This window comes from Salvelinus fontinalis, chromosome 1, assembly GCF_029448725.1.
Source record: "Salvelinus fontinalis isolate EN_2023a chromosome 1, ASM2944872v1, whole genome shotgun sequence".
Lineage (NCBI taxonomy): Eukaryota > Metazoa > Chordata > Actinopteri > Salmoniformes > Salmonidae > Salvelinus > Salvelinus fontinalis.
In genome coordinates, this window is record NC_074665.1 from 13,039,976 (window position 1) to 13,063,915 (window position 23,940).

The 23,940-nt window shown below is 42.6% G+C and overlaps 2 protein-coding genes and 1 pseudogene across 2 annotated transcripts in view; 1 reads left to right on the plus strand and 2 right to left on the minus strand.

Moving 5' to 3' along the window:
• The window catches only part of LOC129817406 (protein unc-13 homolog D-like), a 19,465-nt gene extending 13,754 nt beyond the window's left edge, over positions 1–5,711 (minus strand). The window contains exons 1-8 of the mRNA XM_055872644.1: positions 5,544–5,711; positions 3,916–3,948; positions 3,730–3,780; positions 3,443–3,499; positions 2,909–3,016; positions 2,452–2,511; positions 2,087–2,153; positions 1,744–1,924 (exon numbers count right to left, since the gene is read on the minus strand). Coding sequence (XP_055728619.1) covers positions 1,744–1,924; positions 2,087–2,153; positions 2,452–2,511; positions 2,909–3,016; positions 3,443–3,499; positions 3,730–3,780; positions 3,916–3,948; positions 5,544–5,606 — 620 coding nt within the window. The 5' untranslated portion in view covers positions 5,607–5,711. The remainder of the gene's footprint in view (positions 1–1,743; positions 1,925–2,086; positions 2,154–2,451; positions 2,512–2,908; positions 3,017–3,442; positions 3,500–3,729; positions 3,781–3,915; positions 3,949–5,543) is intronic.
• Positions 5,712–7,030: 1,319 nt separating this feature from the next.
• LOC129817628 (WW domain-binding protein 2-like) lies at positions 7,031–14,331 on the plus strand. Its single transcript, XM_055873101.1, has 8 exons — positions 7,031–7,250; positions 9,035–9,143; positions 9,265–9,403; positions 9,630–9,722; positions 9,832–9,975; positions 10,106–10,228; positions 11,248–11,318; positions 12,826–14,331. The coding sequence occupies exons 1-8, from the start codon at positions 7,192–7,194 to the stop codon at positions 12,871–12,873; spliced, it is 786 nt and encodes a 261-aa protein (XP_055729076.1). The 5' UTR covers positions 7,031–7,191; the 3' UTR covers positions 12,874–14,331.
• On the minus strand, positions 12,878–23,906 carry LOC129817695 (tripartite motif-containing protein 65-like; annotated as a pseudogene).
• Between the last annotated feature and the right edge of the window lie 34 nt (positions 23,907–23,940).

A 23,940-nucleotide genomic window follows, 5' to 3' on the forward strand; every position in this document is an offset into this window, starting at 1 on the left:
CAGACAATTACATTGATAGAAGCCACAATCTATCTGCACTATTAAAGCTGATCTACCACCTAAAATAATAATAATAAACTGAAATACAAACATGAGTAGCTTCAGTGTTTACTTTATCAGGACGTTCAAGGAGGTACAAACTGATCTGGGATCAGGGCTATCAGGACGTTCAAGGCGGTACAAACTGATCTGGGATCAGGCTATTAGGACGTTCAAGGCGGTACAAACTGATCTGGGATCAGGGCTATCAGGACGTTCAAGGCGGTACAAACTGATCTGGGATCAGGCTATCAGGACGTTCAAGGCGGTACAAACTGATCTGGGACTAGGCTATCAGGACGTTCAAGGCGGTACAAACTGATCTGAGATCAGGGCTATCAGGACGTTCAAGGCGGTACAAACTGATCTGGGACCAGGCTATCAGGACGTTCAAGGCAGTACAAACTGATCTGGGATCAGGCTATCAGGACGTTCAAGGCGGTACAAACTGATCTAGGACCAGGCTATTAGGACGTTCAAGGCGGTACAAACTGATCTGGGACCAGGCTATCAGGACGTTCAAGGCTGTACAAACTGATCTGGGACCAGGCTATCAGGACGTTCAAGGCAATACAAACTGATCTGGGATCAGGGCTATCAGGACGTTCAAGGAAGTACAAAATGATCTGGGACCAGGCTATCAGGACGTTCAAGGCAATACAAACTGATCTGGGATCAGGGCTATCAGGACGTTCAAGGAAGTACAAAATGATCTGGGACCAGGTCTATGTGTGTTTCCAGGTGGTACAAACTGATCTGGGACCAGGCTATCAGGACGTTCAAGGCTGTACAAACTGATCTGGGACCAGGGCTATCAGGACGTTCAAGGCGGTACAAACTGATCTGGGACCAGGGCTATGTGTGTTTCAAGGTGGTACAAACTGATCTGGGACCAGGCTATCAGGACGTTCAAGGCTGTACAAACTGATCTGGGACCAGGGCTATCAGGACGTTCAAGGCGGTACAAACTGATCTGGGACCAGGCTATCAGGACGTTCAAGGAAGTACAAAATGATCTGGGACCAGGCTATCAGGACGTTCAAGGCTGTACAAACTGATCTGGGACCAGGGCTATCAGGACGTTCAAGGCGGTACAAATTGATCTGGGATCAGGCTATCAGGACGTTCAAGGCGGTACAAACTGATCTGGGATCAGGCTATCAGGACGTTCAAGGAGGTACAAACTGATCTGGGATCAGGGCTATCAGGACGTTCAAGGCGGTACAAACTGATCTGGGACCAGGCTATTAGGACGTTCAAGGAGGTACAAACGGATCTGGGATCAGGGCTATCAGGACGTTCAAGGAGGTACAAACTGATCTGGGATCAGGGCTATCAGGACGTTCAAGGAAGTACAAACTGATCTGGGACCAGGCTATTTCAAGGCACCTTATGTAACGTAAACTCATAGGTGTGTTCTATGTATGTAACAGATAGGGCAACACCTCACGGCACAACACCTCTCCCCTATTTGACCTAGATAGTTTGTGTGTATGTATTGATATGTAGGCTACTTGTGTCATTTTTTTATTTATGTAGTTCTGTCCTTGAGCTGTTCTTGTCTATTAACGTTCTGTATTATGTCATGTTTCATGTTTGTGTGGACCCCAGGAAGTGTAGCTGCTGCTTTTGCAACAGTTAATGGGGATCCTAATAAAATACCAAAATAGGTTCTATGTTCTATCTAAACGTTCCTTCACGCACAGTACGAAGGTCTGGTTCCAGATGGGGTTGAGGGTCTGTTTCTTGGTTTCTGTCGTGTAAACCTCCTCGTCTGAGACGGCGTCCTTCACCACGGCTTTACGGGGTTTAGATCTGGACCGTCGTGTCTTGCTCTCCTTCTCATCCTCCAGAATGGTCAGCAAGCAGTATGGGTCACTGAAACCTGCGGACAACAGAACACACCGGAGGATTCACAGACCACAACTGCTAGATCTGTGGTTCCTAAACGGACCAGCCTAAATCCAGGACTCTCTTGGCCACCTTCAGATAATCAAAATAGTTGAAGTACATTTGATTGTGTTCACAGATCTGAAGTATGACGTACCACTGACGTCTTTTCCCAGGATGCCCTTGGCTTCCTTCACAGTGGCCATCAGACAGTAGACTGGAGGCTGTGGACAAGACTCAGACTTTGTATGACAGAACCAGTGGAGGCTGCTGAGGGGAGGACGGCTCATAATAATGACTGGAACGGAGCAAATGGAATGGCATCAAACTACTGGAAACCATGTGTTAGATGTATTTGATACCATTCCACTGATTCCGTTCCAGTCATTACCACAGGCCCGTTGTCCCCAATTAAGATGTCACCAACCTCCTGTGGACATAACCCCCTTAGATACTGTATAGGTAAATACTGCTGGGTCAAATGGCTTCTCCTAGAAGTATGAAACTCCTCTGCTTACACACCTCTGTGTCCTGGACCCTCTCTGTCAGACTCTGGTGTTCATCCTCTGCCATAGAGAAAGCCTGAAGGAGGAGGGGAGGGGTAGTTTGATAGCAACAAGGTACTGTATTAGTATTTGGACAATAAAATAATCAGAACACATTTGGTCAGAGAGAGATTTAGGATACAGTAAGTTGAGAGTGTTCGGTTAGATGTCATGTCTGTGAGATGGTTAGGATAGAGTTAGTTGAGATTGTTCGGTTAGATGTCATGTCTGTGAGATGGTTAGGATAGAGTTAGTTGAGATTGTTCGGTTAGATGTCATGTCTGTGAGATGGTTAGGATAGAGTTAGTTGAGATTGTTCGGTTAGATGTCATGTCTGTGAGATGGTTAGGATAGAGTTAGTTGAGATCGTTCGGTTAGATGTCATGTCTGTGAGATGGTTAGGATAGAGTTAGTTGAGAGTGTTTGGTTGTCACCTCTCTGATGTATTGATGCAGCTGGTTATCAGTGAAGACCTCTTCTGAGGCTGGCTTCCCCAGCTTATGGATGATGGTGTACAGCAGCTCTTTATACAGCGGCTTGAGCTGGGGGGGAGGGGGGCAACAAACATCAACCTTTAATAGGGTCTCTTAAACGACATACTAATGTGCTAAAAAGTCTATGAAAACAAGCAGAATTCTTCTGTTACAGCGATGATACCTCTAAAAAGTCTATGAAAACAAACAGAATTCTTCTGTTACAGCGATGATACCTCTAAAAGTCTATGAAAACAAGCAGAATTCTTCTGTTACAGTGATGATACCTCTAAAAAGTCTATGAAAACAAACAGAATTCTTCTGTTACAGCGATGATACCTCTAAAAAGTCTATAAAAACAAACAGAATTCTTCTGTTACAGCGATGATACCTCTAACAGTCTATGAAACAAGCAGAATTCTTCTGTTACAGCGATGATACCTCTAAAAAGCCTATGAAAACAAACAGAATTCTTAAGCGTTACAGCGATGATACCTCTTGCTCCTTATGTCTTTTCTCCTTCTCTTCTGGGTTCTCATTCTCTTTAAAGTCCTGAAAGTACATCCATTCTGTTATCTACTGTGGGTTCTTAATTCAGGAAGTGCCTTAGTCACAAAGTCACAGTTCGTGAAGTTATTGTGTACGAGCCTACTTAATAGTTTATTTGATAATGGCAGATACAAACAAGACATAATTGATTATGATATTGATTGCATCAGGCTTAGGCTCATACTGCTTAACAACACTAGTCCTTATGTGGACAAAATAGGAGCAGGACCTACCCTCCTGTCCTTCTGTCTCCTGGTCATCCCCAGTTTACGGGCAGGGGAGCTCTGAGGAGGGCAGTTACACACAATACCTTTATACAGTAACCCTTGGTTGTGGGAAGCAGGTATAGCAAAATATCATTCATATTTCGGGCATATTTAAAATATGCTGTTGATGTGGAGAGGTTCTGCTCACTGTACCTGTCTCGGTCTGTTCCTGGTTGAGCCACGAGCCTGTATGTGGAAGAGAAACAATCCAGTTTAGCCACTGGTGGTCAGGAAACCCGTGGCCCTACACCATAGACGCGCCGACGGTACTTGCTGTGACATATCAATTATGCAACAGTGGGGAGCTTGAGAAATGTCTGTGTTTTTAATGTGGAAAAATCTCATGCAAATAGCAGGGTGACACTAGTTCGGTCAGGGACTTCCTCATGTGAGGCGATAGGGAAACTACTCGTCTCCAGTTTCAGAACAACAAACATAGGACAGGATAAGAAAGATCTGACAAGGATACAGATGAAACAGGAATGCATACACATATACACACACGCACAGACACACGCGGGTATCAAAACAATGGATTTCTCGTCTGTGGTTCTTCTATGAGAAGGGAAAACACCTCCCTCGGTGTCATCTGATTTCCGAAACGCTGATCACGCCGAAGTATGATTCATGGTCACATCCCACTGGGCACAGACATCATTTCAACGTCTATTCTTGATTGACATTTGGTTGAGTTGTTAACTAACTAATTCAACGTGAAATCAACCCAAGTTGTCACAATGTCATTAGATTTAGGTTAAAAGTTTTGGGGAAAAATATGAAATTCCCTTACGTTGAGGACTTTTTAAAATCCAATGAGTTTTCCATGTTGATTCAATGTCATCACATTTTTTGTTGATGTGGAAACAACGTTGATTGAACCAATTTTTAGCCAGGTGGGATCTTATCTTAAAATACCAAATGGACTGCATGTAACACTCACAGAACGAGTACATTCATAATAGACAACAGTCAGTTAGTCTTATCAAAACATCAATGATCATGACACATTTTCATCTCAATACAAAGATATGTTCAAGTCACTCAAAACAGAAGAGCATTTCACTGATGGTGAAAATAAAGTTTCGCAAACCGATTTTTGACCTCAGCATCCGTTTTTTCGTTTGAGGCCATCATCCCAGACTGTTATCTGAGAGAACATTAAACGCCCGACACACACGTTGGAACCTAATGATGTTCATAGTGCCAACATGTAATTGAACCCCTTCCTAATAAATTGGGCCAATACTAATACGATGAATGTGTTTCACAGAATAGGAATGCCTTGGATTTATTTTGTTGCTTATTACAGGCAAATGAGAAAAAACATAAAGTGAGGTCCAGAAATATTTGGACAGCGACATTTGTTGTTGTTTTGTCTTTGTACTCCAGCACTTTGGATATGAAATGATACAATGACTATGAGGTGCAGATTGTCAGCTTTAATTTTAGAGTATTTTCATCCATGTTGGCTGAACCGTTTACAAATTACAGCAGTTTTTGTACATAGTCCCCCTTTTTAGGGAACCAAAAGTATTTGGACAAATTCTACTAATTCTAAACCTTTCACTACTTTAATACAATAGAAGTGAATTTGTCCAAATACTTTTGGTTCCCTAAAACGGGGGGACTATGTACAAAAACTGCTGTAATTTGTAAACGGTTCATTCGATATGAAATCCAAATGTTCAGAGCCAAAACAACAACAAAATGATCTCAAAATACTTTTGGACCTCGCTGTATTAAATGAACTTATTTGTAATATGACAAAGTTTGGTACTTGCCTGATCGGGAGGTTGCAGCAGGTTGTCTCCGGTTGTGGACAACCCATCCTGGCTTGGCATCATGGTTGAGGTGGATGAACAGCCAAATACCCTTCTCTGCTGAGGCTGTGTGGCTGAAGGTTTTCTGCTGTGTTTAAAGGATGGGAGGCAGTGAGAGGTTATACAAGAGAGTACTGCAGAGTGGGGCCAAGCTGTCACTTAGCAGGAAGTCATCATTTCCTGTTGAAGATGGTTTCTGTGACTTTCTGTTTCTTCATCTCTCTCTTCCTCTCTCGCATGCACACACACACACACACATGCATAAACAGACAAACAAACCCCCCAAAAACTAATGGCTATGTCCTGTTATGTGTGGATTATGAATGACAATTACATGTAAATAATGTACATGGTTGATTTGCATTAGGAATGGAAATGTCCACAACAGTAATCCTTTTACATAAAAGCATGGCACAAGATATAACAAACGATTAAACTTGGAAGGCCAACCCCTGCACAATAAACCAGCACACCAATTACAGTAAGGAGAAGAGCTTCTCAGAAACCCACTGCTAAAGAAGGTGGGCAGCAACATGGGCTTTTGCAGCCTGCGCTGACCACAAAAAGTACCTATCACCCCTGGCAGGCTGAATATGCAAGCTCTGAATGTGGCTAACACATACACACGTATACCCACACAGTCAAACACTGACTCAGTATGTGTGTGTCTGTGTGTGTGTGTGTGTGTGTGTGTGTGTGTGTGTGTGTGTGTGTGTGTGTGTGTGTGTGTGTGTGTGTGTGTGTGTGTGTGTGTGTGTGTGTGTGTGTGTGTGTGTGTGTGTGTGTGTGTGTGTGTGGAAAGGGGGTAATAGAGCAGACTAACTGTTTTTGACCTAAATGAATCCCCTGCAGAGAAAATAAACTTAATTTGATGTTACATTTCGTCTTTGTTGAATTGTGCTTTTTCCTGACACACAGGGATGAGTAGCCTACACACAAGCTTGTGTCCTCGTCAACAAATGTAGGGTGTCCACAAAATGAAGAGACCATGAGCACTTTCACCCTCCTGTGTCAATAAGTACTCAACTTACTCAACAAGAAATCAACTGCTAATATTGACATTTTAGTCATTTAGCAGACGCTCTTATCCAAATCGAATTACAGGAGTAATTAGGGTTGAGTGCCTTGCTCAAGGGCATAAAGACAGATTTTTCACCTAGTCGGCTCAGGGATTCAAACCAGCGATCTTTCTGTTACTGGCCCAACACTCTTAAACGCTGCATTAACTAAAAACAGCATGGCAAAGAACTTCACTGAGGTTAATGACATCTTTCCAATGTCGTCCACTCTCTCTGGAGGCAAGTATTAAGAGATTATAGAGCTATTCTTTGTCTAACCTTAACCGTTTTACATTTCAACTTCAATGGGCTATAGACGTCCCAAGGATTCCGAATAGCATGGACTATTCTAGTAATGGCCAAAAAGAGCCACTTTTCAGAGATGACATCACTGTGTGGGCGTAACGCATGTCGGAAGTGCAGGTGCATCAGCATCACAACAAAAGCGGGACAGGCTGGCTGGTAACGGGGAAGCGATTTGATCCAGTTCACATTTGAGATAGCATCTGTCATTATTTAACGTTGTTCATTCCAAACTCGGTAACATCGCAATGGCATTGAATAAGAACAATTCTGAATCCGGAGGCGTCATTATCACCAACAATGAAAGGTAACGTTAGCTAGCTTATTTGTACTAGCGTAGTGCTTTTCAGTCAACGTGAGCAAGTTAGCCGTAGACGTAACGTTAGCTAACTGTGTGCATGTAGCTAGCTATGTAATCAGTAGCTTATATTTTTGTGTAGTTTCCCAGCTAGCCATTCAATGTTTTGTAGCTACTGTAGCGTTGACATTGCGTATTATTTCAGGCACTAAGCTAACAGTTCTTGCCTTGTGTCTTGTCAACACTTGGCCGGGACTCGGAAGCTAACCCTTGTTTACCATAATGATGGTTATCTTGTGTTGACTGCCGATCACGTCAACTCATCGGGTGAGGTTGAGCTAAGTTAGCCCCTAATAAAGTTGCAAAATATAGCTAAATAACTAGCTAGCAAAGGATAGCCTGCTCTGGCAAATAGTGTAGCTCTTTTTCCCCGAACATAGCTAACGTTACGTATCTGTCATGCGAGTCTGGGGGTTAACAGGTAAGATGTAACTAGCCTCCTAGCCAGTCACCAGTGTTGGAAAAACGACCCAATTGTCATACTTGTGTAAAAGTAAAGATACCTCAATGTACTGAACAAAAATATAAACGCATCATGTGAAGCGTTTGTCCCGTGTTTCATGAGCTGAAATAAAATATCCAACTCTTGTTCCATACGCACCAAAAGCTTATTTCTGTCAAATTTTGTGCACAAATTTGTTTACATCCCTGTTAGGGAACGTGTCTCCTTTGTCAAGATAATCCATCCACCTGACAGGGGTGGCATCTCAAGAAGCTGATTAAACAGTATGATCATTACAAAGGTGAACCTTGTACTGAGGACAGTGAAAGGCCTCTCTAAAATGTGCAGTTTTGTCACACAACACAATGCCACAGATGTCTCAAGTTGAGGGAACCCAGGACCTACACATCTGGCTTCTTCACCTGCGGGATTGTCTGAGACCCGCCACCCAGACAGCTGATGAAACCGAGGAGTATTTCTGTCTGTCATAAAGCCCTTTTGTGGGAAAAACACATTCTGATTGGCTGATTAGCCAAGTGGGTGGTCCTATGCCCACCTATGGCTGCACTCCTGCCCAGTCATGTGAAATCCATAGATTAGGGTCTAATGAATTTATTTCAATTTACTGATTTCCTTATATAAACTGTAACTCAGTAAAATTGTTAAATGTTGCATGTTTTATTTTAGTTCAGTATAGAAAATGACTAGTGAAAGTCACCCAGTGTAGTAATACATGTGTAAAAAGTATTTTGTTTTTAAATATACTTAAGTATTAAAAGTATAAATCATTTCAAATTCCTTTATATTAAGCAATCCAGACGGCACAATTTTCTTGTTTTTATTTTATTTACGATAGCCAGGGACACTCGAAGCATCTGTGTTTTTAGTGAGTCAGCCAGATCAGAGGCAGTAGGGATGACCAGGGATGTTCTCTTGATTGGACCATTTGTCTGTCCTGCTAACCCTTTGAAATGTAATGAGTACTTTTGGGTGTCAGGGAAAATGTATGGACTTTATTATGTATGGACTTTCTTTTCTTTAGGAATGTAGTGAAGTAAAAGTAAAACCCCTTTTTCGGTAACTGACCAACTTGGACAGTTACACAATGCCCCCTAATCTCTTAAACCTGTTTATTTTCTTGTTTTTGTGTGTGTTTTTTAGCTCTGTGTGTGGTTATGAAAAAGAATGATTGTCATGTTGATTTTAGGTAAAGTAACAATGATTTTAGGTAAAGTAACAATGAATTGGCTTGCAACGTCAACCTTATATGTTGGCAAATATGTGTCATCAGTGTGTTGATGAGCTATGAGAATGTGGAGCTGGTGTTCTGTGAAGCAGAGTGCCTGCCCGATGCCTTCAGGAAGAGTAAGAAGGGGAGTATCTTCCTGACCCCCTACAGGGTAAGAGGAGACACACTTCTTTACCATGCAAACATATTATACAACCAACCGCTTAGCCCCTAACCTATAGGCACCAAATAGGTATGAAAGGATGGCTGTAAACCAAGTTATCTTTCCTCAGGTGATATTTGTGGCGAAGGGGGGTCGTGATGCTCTGCAGTCCTTCATGATGCCTTTCTACCTGATGAAGGGCTGTGAGGTCAAACAGCCTGTCCTGGGGGCCAACTACATCAAAGGCACAGTCAGCGCAGAGCCCGGAGGTGTGTTTGTGTGTGAGAGAGGGCGAGAGAGAGAGGGAGTCTATGACTGTTTCCCACAAGCCCTTAATGAACTTCACACTCATTACCTGAGAAATATACTATGCACATTTATGAGACGAATCTAGCCAAGGACCACTGCTGTGCTAAAAATTGACTTTAAAAATTGAAATCAGGATTATATTTATTTTAGTTTTGGAAGTTGGTAACTGTACTTCTCACTTTCCAGGAGGCTGGGAGGGCTGTGCCACCTTTAAGCTGGTGTTTGCTGCAGGAGGAGCCATAGAGTTTGGACAGTACATGTTACAGGTCGCTGCACAAGGTAAAGGACTTTCGAAGCTGATTCTGTGATCAATTTACCCAATGACTATCTCCTTTTAAATAGCTAGATTTAAATTATGTCTTTCCCCCTCTCATCTTCCCCTGTGCAGCGTCCAGAGGGCAGCCTGTGAGTGGTGGCTTTGGGGGCTGTCCCTACATGGGCAACGGGGCCTATGCCTACCCTCCTCCCCCAGCCAATGGGTACCCGGCGGGACCCCCACCTGGGTACTCCTACCCCAACCCCCCTCCACAAGGTACGGATCAGACGGACTACTGTTGTCTTCCTATGTATTTATTTTTGTACTTGTCTAATTGAAAATGGGAAAACCTAAGTTAATCATAACCAGTCCATGTAATATTGTGTTTCATATCTACTGTCTGCAGGTGTATTCTACCCCAACCCACCCGCGTTTGATGGTCCTGCGGCATACATGCCCCCTCCTCCCTACTCCGCCCCCCTGGGGCAGCAGGCCCCCCACGACCCTGCCCTGCCTTCCACACCTGCAGGTCAGAATACATTTTGGGTCTTTCTTTCCTTTTTTTCTTTTTTAGCAAAGTTCCTTCAGTAATGGTAGTTTAATTAGCGTGATGTGAGTGATCCCATGCTGCCGACACATTAAGTAACGACAATTATCGTAGCTGAATCAGAATTAGTTAGGTAACATAGATAAATATACTGTCGGCAGTTGCATTTTCCTTTCTTCTCTAGGGAAAAGTCACTTGGGGCCCAGAGAGGGGAGAGGTCAGGCTTGTCTTTTACATGTCTGGTAATATGCAGAATATCAGAAAGGGAGAAGTCAGGTTTGAACATTGTCTTCATAATGAATATATCTGTGAAACCATGTGAAGGGCTCCACTGTGTCTGTGCTCCAGTCATTCCCTCCTTTTCCCATTGGGGGAGGAGTATGGCAGTGTCTGGAAGCATTGTATGTCCCCTCTGATGTTGAAACTTATCTTTCATAGTATATGACCTAGAGGCTCACTCCCCTCAGGGAGCTTGTCCAGGGGTGGGGTGTATTTGAGATGGGAGTATCTAGAATTGACAATTGATATATGCCATTGGATGAGGTAATGTTTTCGTACTAGGAAGTACCAAGAACGAGAAGTAGAACCTCGTCTAAGAGACCAAACTGAACGATAATTTATAGTTAATGCTATCTGGCTATGGGATAATCCTCTTTCAAGTAAAAGGCCCTTTGTGAAGTTTCTGAGATCTGTGGTTCGTCATGTGAGTTGAGAGGGGTGTTTCTTGGCTATAAAAGATACTAAGTATTCTTTTGTGAGCACTCTCAGAGAATTCATTTATAGACACTGAATTGATCTGAGAGTCAAAGGGCTATGGTGAAGCTTATATAATTAAAGATGGAGTATAAAATATAACTCTGACTTGTGTGTGGTTTGTAAACTCTCCTCATTTAGTAATACAGGAAATTACCACGACACAATGAATTCACTTCTCTCGCTTTCTATGTGTTTCTCCTCCACTTCTCTCTCTTTTCACTGGTGTTTCTCTCACTTTCCATCAGCGGAGGCAAAGGCAGCAGAGGCAGCATCCAGTGGCAGCAGTTTCACACTTCCTCCCACCTACTTGCCACAGGTACCCGTTTACCACTTTTTTACCACTCTAAATCTGGCGTGTAGGAACACATTTTAATCTAATAGACATACAGTACCAGCCCAAAATGTGGATACTCATACAAGAGTAAAAAAAAAAACAAAAAAAAAAACAACTATTTTCTACATTGTAGAGTAATAGTGAAGACCTCAAAACTATGAAATAACATCTATGGAATAGGGTAGTAACCAAAAACAGCGTTAAACAAATCCAAGCATATTTTAGATTCTTCAAAGTAGCCACCTTGATGACAGCTGTGCACACTCTCTCAACCAGCTTCACCTTGAATTCTAAATAAATCACAATGTCACCAGCAAAGCACCCCCCACACCATCACACCACCTCCTCCATGCTCTATGGTGGGAACCACACATGCAGAGGTCATCCATTCACCTACTCTGCGTTCCACAAAGACACAGCGGTTGGAACCAAAAAATCTCTAATTTGGACTCCTCAGACCAAAGGACAGATTTCCACTGGTCTAATGTCCATTGCTTGTGTTTCTTGGCCCAAGCAAGTCTCTTCTTCTTATTGGTGTCCTTTAGTAGTGGTTTCTTTGCAGCAATTTGACCATGAAGGCCTGATTCACGCAGTCTCTTCTGAAGAGTTGATGTTGAGATGTGCCGGTTACTTGCACTCTGTGAAGCATTTATTTGGGCTACAATTTCTGAGGCTGTTAACTCTAATCAATTTACCTCTGCAGCAGAGATAACTCTGTGTCTTCCTTTCCTGTGGCGGTCTTTTCATCATAGCGCTTGATGTGGTTTTGCGACTGCACTTGAAGAATCTTTCAAAGTTTTTGAAATATTTCGGATTGACTGACCTTCATCTCTTAAAGTAATGATGGACTGTCATTTGCTGATTTGAGCTGTTCTTACCGTGGACTTGGTCTTTAACTAAATAGGGCTGGCTATCTTCTGTATACCAGCCCTACCTTGTCACAACACAACTGATTGGCTCAAACGCATTAGGAAGGAAAGAAGTTCCACAAATTAACTTTCAACAAGGCACACCTGTTAATTGAAATGCATTCCAGGTGACTACCTCATGAAGCTGGTTGAGAGGATGCCAAGAGTGTGTAAAGGGTGGCCACTTTGAAGAATCTAATATTTATCTTTTTTTAACACTTTGTTGTTGGTTGCTACACAATTTCATATTTTTGATGTTTTCACAATTTTTCTACAATGTAGAAAATGGTACAAATAAAGAAAAACCCTTGAAAGAGGTGTCCAAACTTTGGACTGGTACTGTAACTAACATAAGTTTCGATTTAGAAGGGTATGGATTCTCCAAATTGTTATATTTAAATTGTTTGTACTTTGGCCCAGCATCAGGTAGGAGAGGCAGGGTCATGCAGACAGCTGCCTGACCAATAAACAAAGAGCAGAAGCAGCACAGGACCAATGAGAGCGCACTGTAGTGCTTTTAACTCAGTTTGTTGTCTTCCATACTGTGTACATCTGTAATATGTTTTTCTCCTCCTCTCCAGGACAATCCACCCCCCTACTCCCCTACTGAAGACAAGAAGAGCCAGTAGAGAGCCTGTATCTCAGCTCCCACGCCTCCTTCACACCCCCCCCTATCTCTCCATCCCTATGATGTCTTTGTTCCTCCTTTCTCTTCCACCAACCCCTCCTTTTGGTCTCTCTCCTCTCGGTCTACCTTGCTCCCTTTTTAAGTCACCCCCTCCCCTCCTCTGGCCAGTCTCTTAACTCACAACCAGCTAGCTATGTTAGCTCCACTCTCCCCAGCTCGTGTACAGGCAGTTAACTTCTGAGTTCCACTAAACAGTTCTCTCCACCTGACTTTAACTAAACAGTGTTACTTACAGCTTTTCTAGTGGTTGATGATATGATTGTAGCTTGTTTGAGCCAAAGATGTCAGGAAAAAGGGGAATATTAGGTTAAGACAGAGGTGTTTTTGACTGAGGTTTAGTAGTATTCTTGGGTACCTGTCTTTTTCTGCATTGCCAAACACTACATTTTCTTGCCAGATCAGACAACGGCAAGTCCAGATCAGACAACGGCAAGTTGGCTAAAGCAGATACGGACAGGCATGCAGGCTCAAGGTTTAGCAGGTCATTTTGGTGAGAACCTGGTTTATTTTGTAAGACCGTTGATGACTAATTGAACTGGACTGAATTAAGTGATTTCTCAGCTATCCATAGGCTGTATACTGTTGATTTAGTATATTATTTGTCTGTACAGGCTTTTAATGTGACAACTGTTAATGAGAGGATAGCAGTAGATCATTGGACCAGGTCTTTGTTGAAATTTTACATATCTGAAATGACACCTTTCTATAAAGGGAATTTAGTGTAATTTGAGACTTTCCCGTTGTGTTGATAGGAACCAAAATGTCCGGTATAGTGGACAGCTAGCTAGAACACTAAGAATCCCTGATCCTAATTGAACTATCAAACGACATGGAAAGATGATCTTAGCTATCTGTGACTTCCTGTGTGTGTGTGTATATAGAGCAGTTGCCCTATGATGTCATGTCCTGTGTCACTCTTCTGAACATTCTAGAACTCACTCACCACATCACATCAAGGAATTAAACAAATTAAATAGTTCCTTGCATCACATCACTCAGTGTTTTGGACTAACAGATTAGACCAATATTCACTTCTCTCACATCTAACACTGATGGCTATCAACTTCTCTTGTGGTGTGTCCTTTACTGACATGTTTGAGGTCAGTCTCTTGAATCTGATCTGAGCACCTTAATATTTGGGCATCTCTTTCTCTCTGGCACAAAGCAGGTGGCAGATTCTTTGCACTTTCAGAATGCTATGCATCGGGCCTCTTCGCGCCTGCCATGGCTATGTGTATAGTAAAAAAGTCAGATATGGCTATATTTATTTCAAGTTCCCACTAATTTATTGATTAATTCATTTGAAATGGTCAAATATATTATTAAAAAAGACCAAAGCATGGGCTCAATTGTAACTAATATGGATTGGATTTTTATTAAACTGATCTTGTGATGTGAATTGTGTCCATTTTATTAATTTGACAGTAGTTCATTTTTATGTACACATTGTGACGCAAGTCTGGGTACCTGACTTTCTGTATTTTTATACGCTACGTCATTGCCTTGTTTGACAAAACGGCAAGCTGTCTAAATCAGAAGACTACATTTTAAATACCATATTCGTCCAGTTCCAACGTCCAACACAAAGTAGGGCAAAACATTTAACGTCAGGCTTCAGTAAAAATCCAACAGGAACTTTTGTGAAATTTCTTTGGCCTTTAGGGACCCTAGAGATGTGCTTTTCCCTTCTCTTATGGAAAACCGGTTTCCCGCACAGTAGTCATTTCCAGTTCTTAACTGTGCTCACGGTTCTGAGAACTTGCAAATCCACATCAGTATCCCAAATACTAGTCCACTGTCCTGAGTGATCACATATTTCAGAACATTAACAGTGCAGACGAGTCCCGTGTCACATATGTACTTACTAGTCGCTCCCGTTCAAGTCAGTGTCCCACAACAGGACTGTAAAAACATCTGTACAGTAAGGTGAGACTCATCAGCTTTGCAAGACTAGTCCCTTATGACATTGTTAGCTCAGTTGTTCTCTTTCGTGTTGTCGTCATGGCGAGCAGAGGGCGGGGGAACAGCTCCTGAGTGAAGGCATAGTAGAAGGAATGCAATGTCTCCGTAGTACGTCAGCGTTCCCGCCTCGTAATCCAGCAGCATTCCAATGTGGTGGTCGTGGCCAGGACGTCTGTCACCCCGCTGAGCATCTCCTGCAGGTTAAGGGTCACAGCCGAGACTCCTACAGAGGATAGGAAGAAAATATTATATAATTAGATTTATGTTAATAATAATACAATGAGGTTTCTATCCCAAAGCTACCTATATGTATAAATACACTACATGACCAAAAGTATGTGGACACCTGCTCGTCGAACATCTCATTCCAAAATCATGGGCATTATTATGGAGTTGGTCCCCACTTTGCTGTTATAACAGCCTTCACTCTTCTGGGGAGGCTTTCCACTAGATGTTGGAACATTGCTGCGGGGACTTTCTTCCATTCAGCCACAAGAGCATTAGTGAGGTCGGGCACTGATGTTGGGCGATTAGGCCTGGCTCGCAGTCGGTGTTCCAATTCATCACAAAGGTGTTCGATGGGGTTCAGGTCAGGGCTCTGTGCAGGCCAGTCAAGTTCTTCCACACCGATCTCGACAAACCATTTCTGAATGGACCTCGCTTTGTGTATGGGGGCATTGTCATGTTAAAACAGTAAAGGGCCTCCCTTCACTATGCATTGTAGTGGTAGTGGTCTCCTGGCATCCGCCAAACCCAGATTCGTCCATCGGACTGCCAGATGGTGAAGCGTGATTCATCACTCCAGAGAACGCGTTTCCACTGCTCCAGAGTCCAATGGTGGCGAGCTTTACATCACTCCAGCCGACCCTTGGCATTGCGCATGGTGATCTTAGGCTTGTGTGCGGCTGCTTGGCCATGGAAACCTATTTCATGAAGCTCCTGATGAACAGTTCCTGTGCCGACGTTGCTTCCAGAGGCAGTTTGGTACTCGGTAGCAAGTGTTGCAAACCGAGTACAGACAATTTCTACACGCTTCAGCACTCAGCATTTCCTGTTCTGTGAGCTTGTGTGGCCTACCACTTCGCAGCTGAGTTGTTGCTCCTAGACATTTCCACTTCACAATAACAGCACTTACAGTTGACCGGGGAAACTCTAGAGGGGAGAAATTTAACGAACTGACTTGTTGGAAAGGTGGCATCCTATGACGGTGCCACATTGAAAGTCACTGAGCTCTTCAGTAAGGCCATTCTACTGCCAGTGTTTGTCTATGGAGATTGCATGGCTGTGTGCTCAATTTTATACACCTGTCAGCAACAGGTGTGGCTGAAATAGCAAAATACACAAATTTGATGGGGTGTCCATATATTTTTATATATAGTGTATGTTTTATGTATTTGATCTATGTAAATAAATTAAAATAAAACAGCTGAAAAACTGAAGGACTATATGGTGGAGGCCTAACCATTTCCCAGGATTATAATACTCTTCATCAACCATCTCCCTGACCACCTTCCTTTGATCAAGCCATGAAGTGTCCATCTCCATCTTTGGAGGAAGCACTCAAAGACTTAGCCTCTATTGGTTGACCTAACTAGAGCTGGGCTATTCATGGTGATGTATTGGTTGACCTAACTAGAGCTGGGCTATTCATGGTGATGTATTGGTTGACCTAACTAGAGCTGGGCTATTCATGGTGATGTATTGGTTGACCTAACTAGAGCTGGGCTATTCATGATGATGTATTGCTTGACCTAACTAGAGCTGGGCTATTCATGATGATGTATTGTTTGACCTAACTAGAGCTGGGCTATTTATGGTGATGTATTGGTTGACCTAACTAGAGCTGGGCTATTCATGATGATGTATTGGTTAACCTAACTAGAGCTGGGCTATTCATGGTGATGTATTGGTTAACCTAACTAGAGGAGCTGGGCTATTCATGATGATGTATTGGTTGACCTAACTAGAGCTGGGCTATTCATGGTGATGTATTGGTTGACCTAACTAGAGCTGGGCTATTCATGGTGATGTATTGGTTAACCTAACTAGAGGAGCTGGGCTATTCATGATGATGTATTGGTTGACCTAACTAGAGCTGGGCTATTCATGGTGATGTATTGGTTGACCTAACTAGAGCTGGGCTATTCATGGTGATGTATTGGTTGACCTAACTAGAGCTGGGCTATTCATGGTGATGTATTGGTTGACCTAACTAGAGCTGGGCTATTCATGGGGATGTATTGGTTGACCTAACTAGAGCTGGGCTATTCATGATGATGTATTGCTTGACCTAACTAGAGCTGGGCTATTCATGATGATGTATTGTTTGACCTAACTAGAGCTGGGCTATTTATGGTGATGTATTGGTTGACCTAACTAGAGCTGGGCTATTCATGATGATGTATTGGTTAACCTAACTAGAGCTGGGCTATTCATGGTGATGTATTGGTTAACCTAACTAGAGGAGCTGGGCTATTCATGATGATGTATTGGTTGACCTAACTAGAGCTGGGCTATTCATGGTGATGTATTGGTTGACCTAACTAGAGCTGGGCTATTCATGGTGATGTATTGGTTAACCTAACTAGAGGAGCTGGGCTATTCATGATGATGTATTGGTTGACCTAACTAGAGCTGGGCTATTCATGGTGATGTATTGGTTGACCTAACTAGAGGAGCTGGGCTATTCATGGTGATGTATTGGTTGACCTAACTAGAGCTGGGCTATTCATGGTGATGTATTGGTTGACCTAACTAGAGCTGGGCTATTCATGGTGATGTATTGGTTGACATAACTAGAGCTGGGCTATTCATGGTGATGTATTGGTTCACGTAACTAGAGCTGGGCTATTCATGGTGATGTATTGGTTAACCTAACTAGAGGAGCTGGGCTATTCATGATGATGTATTGGTTGACCTAACTAGAGCTGGGCTATTCATGGTGATGTATTGGTTGACCTAACTAGAGCTGGGCTATTCATGGTGATGTATTGGTTAACCTAACTAGAGGAGCTGGGCTATTCATGATGATGTATTGGTTGACCTAACTAGAGCTGGGCTATTCATGGTGATGTATTGGTTGACCTAACTAGAGCTGGGCTATTCATGGTGATGTATTGGTTGACCTAACTAGAGCTGGGCTATTCATGGTGATGTATTGGTTGACCTAACTAGAGCTGGGCTATTCATGGGGATGTATTGGTTGACCTAACTAGAGCTGGGCTATTCATGATGATGTATTGCTTGACCTAACTAGAGCTGGGCTATTCATGATGATGTATTGTTTGACCTAACTAGAGCTGGGCTATTTATGGTGATGTATTGGTTGACCTAACTAGAGCTGGGCTATTCATGATGATGTATTGGTTAACCTAACTAGAGCTGGGCTATTCATGGTGATGTATTGGTTAACCTAACTAGAGGAGCTGGGCTATTCATGATGATGTATTGGTTGACCTAACTAGAGCTGGGCTATTCATGGTGATGTATTGGTTGACCTAACTAGAGCTGGGCTATTCATGGTGATGTATTGGTTAACCTAACTAGAGGAGCTGGGCTATTCATGATGATGTATTGGTTGACCTAACTAGAGCTGGGCTATTCATGGTGATGTATTGGTTGACCTAACTAGAGGAGCTGGGCTATTCATGGTGATGTATTGGTTGACCTAACTAGAGCTGGGCTATTCATGGTGATGTATTGGTTGACCTAACTAGAGCTGGGCTATTCATGGTGATGTATTGGTTGACATAACTAGAGCTGGGCTATTCATGGTGATGTATTGGTTCACGTAACTAGAGCTGGGCTATTCATGGTGATGTATTGGTTAACCTAACTAGAGGAGCTGGGCTATTCATGGTGATGTATTGGTTGACCTAACTAGAGCTGGGCTATTCATGATGATGTATTGGTTGACCTAACTAGAGCTGGGCTATTCATGGTGATGTATTGGTTGACCTAACTAGAGCTGGGCTATTCATGATGATGTATTGGTTAACCTAACTAGAGGAGCTGGGCTATTCATGGTGATGTATTGGTTAACCTAACTAGAGGAGCTGGGCTATTCATGATGATGTATTGGTTGACCTAACTAGAGCTGGGCTATTCATGGTGATGTATTGGTTCACCTAACTAGAGGAGCTGGGCTATTCATGGTGATGTATTGGTTCACCTAACTAGAGGAGCTGGGCTATTCATGGTGATGTATTGGTTGACCTAACTAGAGCTGGGCTATTCATGGTGATGTATTGGTTCACCTAACTAGAGGAGCTGGGCTATTCATGGTGATGTATTGGTTGACCTAACTAGAGCTGGGCTATTCATGGTGATGTATTGGTTGTTTGTTTTTTTGCTTTTGAAACGCTTTGAGATTTTTATGTAAAGCGCTATAGAAATTGGATTAATTATCATTATTAACGATTATTATTAAAATAAATGTTTATTTGGGTATTTCCCCTTAATATCGTTAAAGATTATACAATATAATATCAAATAATTAAGCATACTTTTTCTACTGTTGATCAGAAGTGTAAAACATTACAGATAGACGGTTGTCGATATTTACATGTTTTATTAGTCTGCTTGGTGTATAATAGGCTCGCGTCTCCTAATCTACAATTAGTGTTCTAGAATGCTTACATGTAAAACCAGCTCTAAGCTTATTGGCATACTGTATTTTCTAACCTGTATTAGCTGGGTGTCGGACAGGTTGCTAAGGGCTGCGATCTGGCCCTGGCTTTCCCTGAGTTGCTGGGCCCTGTCCTGTAGCAGCTCCTCTAGCCGAGCCTCTGCCTGGAAGAGAGAAGCCCCCTCCTGCTCAATGAAGTTTCCCTGTAGACTCCTGTTTCTCTGCTAGGACCTTCAACAGCATGGAGAACTTGGCATTCACCCAGTGGTTGGTCTGATGTAGGGTCACCTACAGAGGGTGAGAAGTTGGGGATGAGAACAGTAAGGGGGGGTTACCATAAGGATAGTTTTTCAGATTGTAGTTTGGACTGCAGTGAGCGAGGTACTAACTAGAGGTCTTCACGGGTCCAAAAAGTTGAACCCGTTCGGAAATGGATCTGTGAGTTTTCCCACCTGACCAATATGCATAAATACAAGGTCCCGAACAGTCATTCTGATTCCCATGTAAAATAGCCTTTTGAGTGACTAAAATTTCACCCATAATGTTTTGGATACAAATGCTCAATTGTTTATGAATTACTACATTCATGTCTAACTATCAGGAAGTTTAAAAAGACAGGTTGAATGTGCCGGGAGCTGATATTTATGAGCCTTGACTGACAGCTCATTTGAAAGGCTTATTATATGGAATAAACGCAGCGTGTAAAGTGTTGGTCCCATGTTTCATGAGCTGAAATAAAAGATCCCAGAAATGTTTCATAACCACAAAAAGCTTATTTCTATCAAATGTTGGCAACAAACTTGTTTACATCCCTGTTAGTGAGTATTTCTCCTTTACCAAGATAATCCATCCACCTGACAGGTGTGGCATATCAAGAAGCTGATTAAACAGTACGGTCATTACACAGGTGCACCTTGTGTTGGGTACAAAAGGCCACTCTAAAATGTGCAGTTTTAGTCCACGTGTAACCATGCCAGCCCAGAACCTCCACATCCGGCATCTTCCCCTGCGGGATTGTCTGAGACCAGACACCCGAACAGCTGACGAAACTGAGGACTATTTCTATCTGTAATAAAGCTCTTTTGTGGGGAAAAACATATTCTGATTGGCTGGGCCTGGCTCCCAAGTGGGCGTATGCCCTCCCAGCTCCAGCCATGGCTGCGCCCCTGCCCAGACGTGATATCCATAGATTTAGCCTAATGAATTTATATCAATTGACTGATTTCCTCATATGAACTGTAATTCAATAAAATCGTTGATGTTGTTGCATGTTTTATGTTATCTACAGTTGAAGTCCGAAGTTTAAATACTCTTAGCTTGGAGTCATTAAAACTCGTTTTTCAACCACTCCACAAATTTCTTGTTAACAAACTATAGTTTTGGCAAGTCGGTTAGGACATCTACTTTGTGCATGACACAAGTAATTTTTCCAACAATTGTTTACAGATAGATTATTTCACTTATAATTCACTGTATCACAATTCCAGTGTATTTGGCTAAGGTGTATGTAAACTTCCGACTTCAACTGTATAAAGCATTAATGGAAACACGTCCAATGAATCTGACATCTAATCTGTTAGAATTACTCATCAGAAAACTAGGTCAATGAATTACATTGACCTGGTTTTCCCTCTAGTTTCGACACAGATCGGAAAATGCGCCTTCAGCTATGCTGCACCTTACATGTCAAACAATTGACAAAAAAACAATATGAATGGATGTTCTGGTGCCCCGGGAAATTCAAAATCCGGTTCTCACACTCCACCAATTTCTGATATTTTAAATGTTAATTGTGATTGTTTTTCTTAATGTGTACTTTATATGTCTTGTGTCTGTATATTTGTGGGTATATGTGTTTTTTTCTTTGTATTGAAAACAGGGCGCTACTGTTAATATAAGAGTATAATAAAAAGGTATATGTTGCGTTTATTATTTTGTTCAGTATATATTTACATATTAGTCCTATGTCAAGCAACTTGGATGCAGTGAGCAGTGTTCACACCAGCATCAAAAGATTTGTTGATTTGACAACTGTCAGACTTTTGAATGACAAATAACTGTCATCCAAAATTCCATGACAGTCACACACAGACAAATCTACTTTACTAGGAAAAGGAACCTATTTTCAATGTAGGCCTCTCCATTGACTATGTTGGTACTTTCACCAGTGTATTGACTGTCACTATAAAAAAACGACTTTACCTTGGCTTTGGCGATATTCTCTGTCAGCCCAGCTCCTTTCAGTCTCCTCCATACATATTCCCACCTCCACACTCTTCCTCCACAGAAGTGACTGTGGAAACAGAAGGACAATACCACATTGAGTGTGTAGTAGAATATTAATTAAATTCCATGACAGCTGCAGCACACAAATGTTGACCGCAGGTAGTCCCTGTCAGACAGAATATAGTGTGTATATAGTCAGTATTTTCCAGAAGTTAGTGTTGGGTCACAGGCAGCCAATGGGGCTGGAGCAGAATTATTTTTACCCCTTTTTCTCCCCCATTTCATGACATGCAATTGGTAGTTACAACTCCCGTACGGACTCAGGAGAGGCGAAGGTCGAGAGCCATGCGTCCTCCGAAACACGATCCCGCCAAGCCGCACTCTTTCTTGTCGGAGGAAACACTGTACAGCTAGCGACCAAAGTCAGCGTGCATGCGCCCGGCCTGCCACAAGGAGTCACTAGAGCGCGATGGGACAAGGACATCCGGACGACGCTGGGCCAATTGTGCGCCGCCTCATGGCTCTCTGTAATACAGCCTGGGATCGAACCAGGGTCTGTAGTGACACATCTAGCACTGCGATGCTGGGCCTTAGACCGCTGTGCCACTCGGGAGGCCCCCAGAAAATATTTTATGTGTTAATCTCATTGACATCCACAAAAACATAGGAGTTACATAAGGTCTGTCTGAAACTGACCTCTCGGTTCTCCCTCTCACACTCCACCAGCACCTCCTCGTGGTTCTTACACTCAGAGATGGTACACTCACAGCACACACACGTTGTCTGTCCGGCAGTAGTACACCAGGGACTTCTTGTGTCGGTCACACAGAATCAGGGTCATGGCTCTGGCCATGTCGCCCCTCATAACTGGTACAGTGTCTCTACCGGATGCACCGGCACTGTTCGCTGAGGCCTCAGCCAGAGGACAGGGACACGTTGCGATTCAGGACAAGCCCGGTGGTGAATTTCTCATTGCAGATAGGGCATGTCGGACATGGACTTCGTGTCCCAATGAGCCGTGATGCAGTCTCGACAGAAGGTGTGACCACATGGGACGGTGACTGGGACTGTGAAGGGATCCAAACAAATGATGCAGGACAAATTGTGGGCCTCCATCACGCCAGTGTATCTGTGAACAGAACGCTCCCCTTCAGGTCTGTGGGGAGAAATTAATGGGAGAAGTAGGACATGTGGGTTGCTGATACAGTAGCTCCATTACATGGATATGGCTTTCAATATTGATTCTAAGATTGCTTCATGCATACTGTAGTCGTCATAATGTCACTTGAAAACCCAAACATTACTGTATACTATACTGGCCTACTGTATACTGGCCTTCTTATCGACAGCATCACTAGAGAAAGAGACATTAAGAAGAATGACCATGGCGACAGCTGGACCTTATCAGCAACTCGACGGTCCATTATGGGATGTCATTGCATGAGTCACACGATGCTACATAGGCTATACAGGGCTTAAGTGGAGGCTGCTGAGGGGAGAACGTTCATAATAATGGCTGGAAAGGAGTAGATGAAATGGTATCAAAAACATGGTTTTCAGATGTTTTATACCATTCCATTGACTCCATTCCAGCCATTATTATGAGCCGTCCTCCCCTCAGCAGCCTTTACTGGCTACTACATATTATGCTGTGTGACCTGGAAATTTATTTCAGGAGTAGCAATGCACCTAGAAAAATGAAGGATTCTTGCTATAATATCGCAAATATTTTTCATTGTGCTCTTAAATGTATTTGTGTGCGCCTACATTTTTCAACTTAGGCGCACAAATGCAGTTTAGGTAAGCATAGAGCCCTGCTATAGCAAAGCCAGCAGTTTGTAGCTAGCAAGCATATATCAAATTAATGGTAATCATAGTGGCTACGACTTAGCTTAGTGGCTACGTTAGCTACTTTGTGGCAACGTTAGCTACTTTGTAACCATTATTACAGTAAAAAGACAACTATCAAGTCAAAAGATGAGTACAGTTCTATGAATCAAAGGTAAAACACTTAACATAGTCATTCTAAGATTCCATTTTAAAGTAAATGTAGCTCACCAGTGTAATAAATTAATATAGGGCATCTAATTTGAATATAGTAGCTGGGAATCGGCCTCGCCAAAATACATATATGATGACGAAGTACTCATAAATATCATACGTAGCTATACTCCACATGCCGGATGTTACAGT

Coding starts and splice junctions, on each gene's coding strand:
- LOC129817628 (XM_055873101.1), top strand. CDS start 7,192: ATGGCATTGAATAAGAACAATTCTGAATCCGGAGGCGTCATTATCACC. Junction 9,144..9,264: donor TCTTCCTGACCCCCTACAGG/GTAAGAGGAGAC, acceptor ATCTTTCCTCAG/GTGATATTTGTGGCGAAGGG. Junction 9,976..10,105: donor CCCCAACCCCCCTCCACAAG/GTACGGATCAGA, acceptor TACTGTCTGCAG/GTGTATTCTACCCCAACCCA.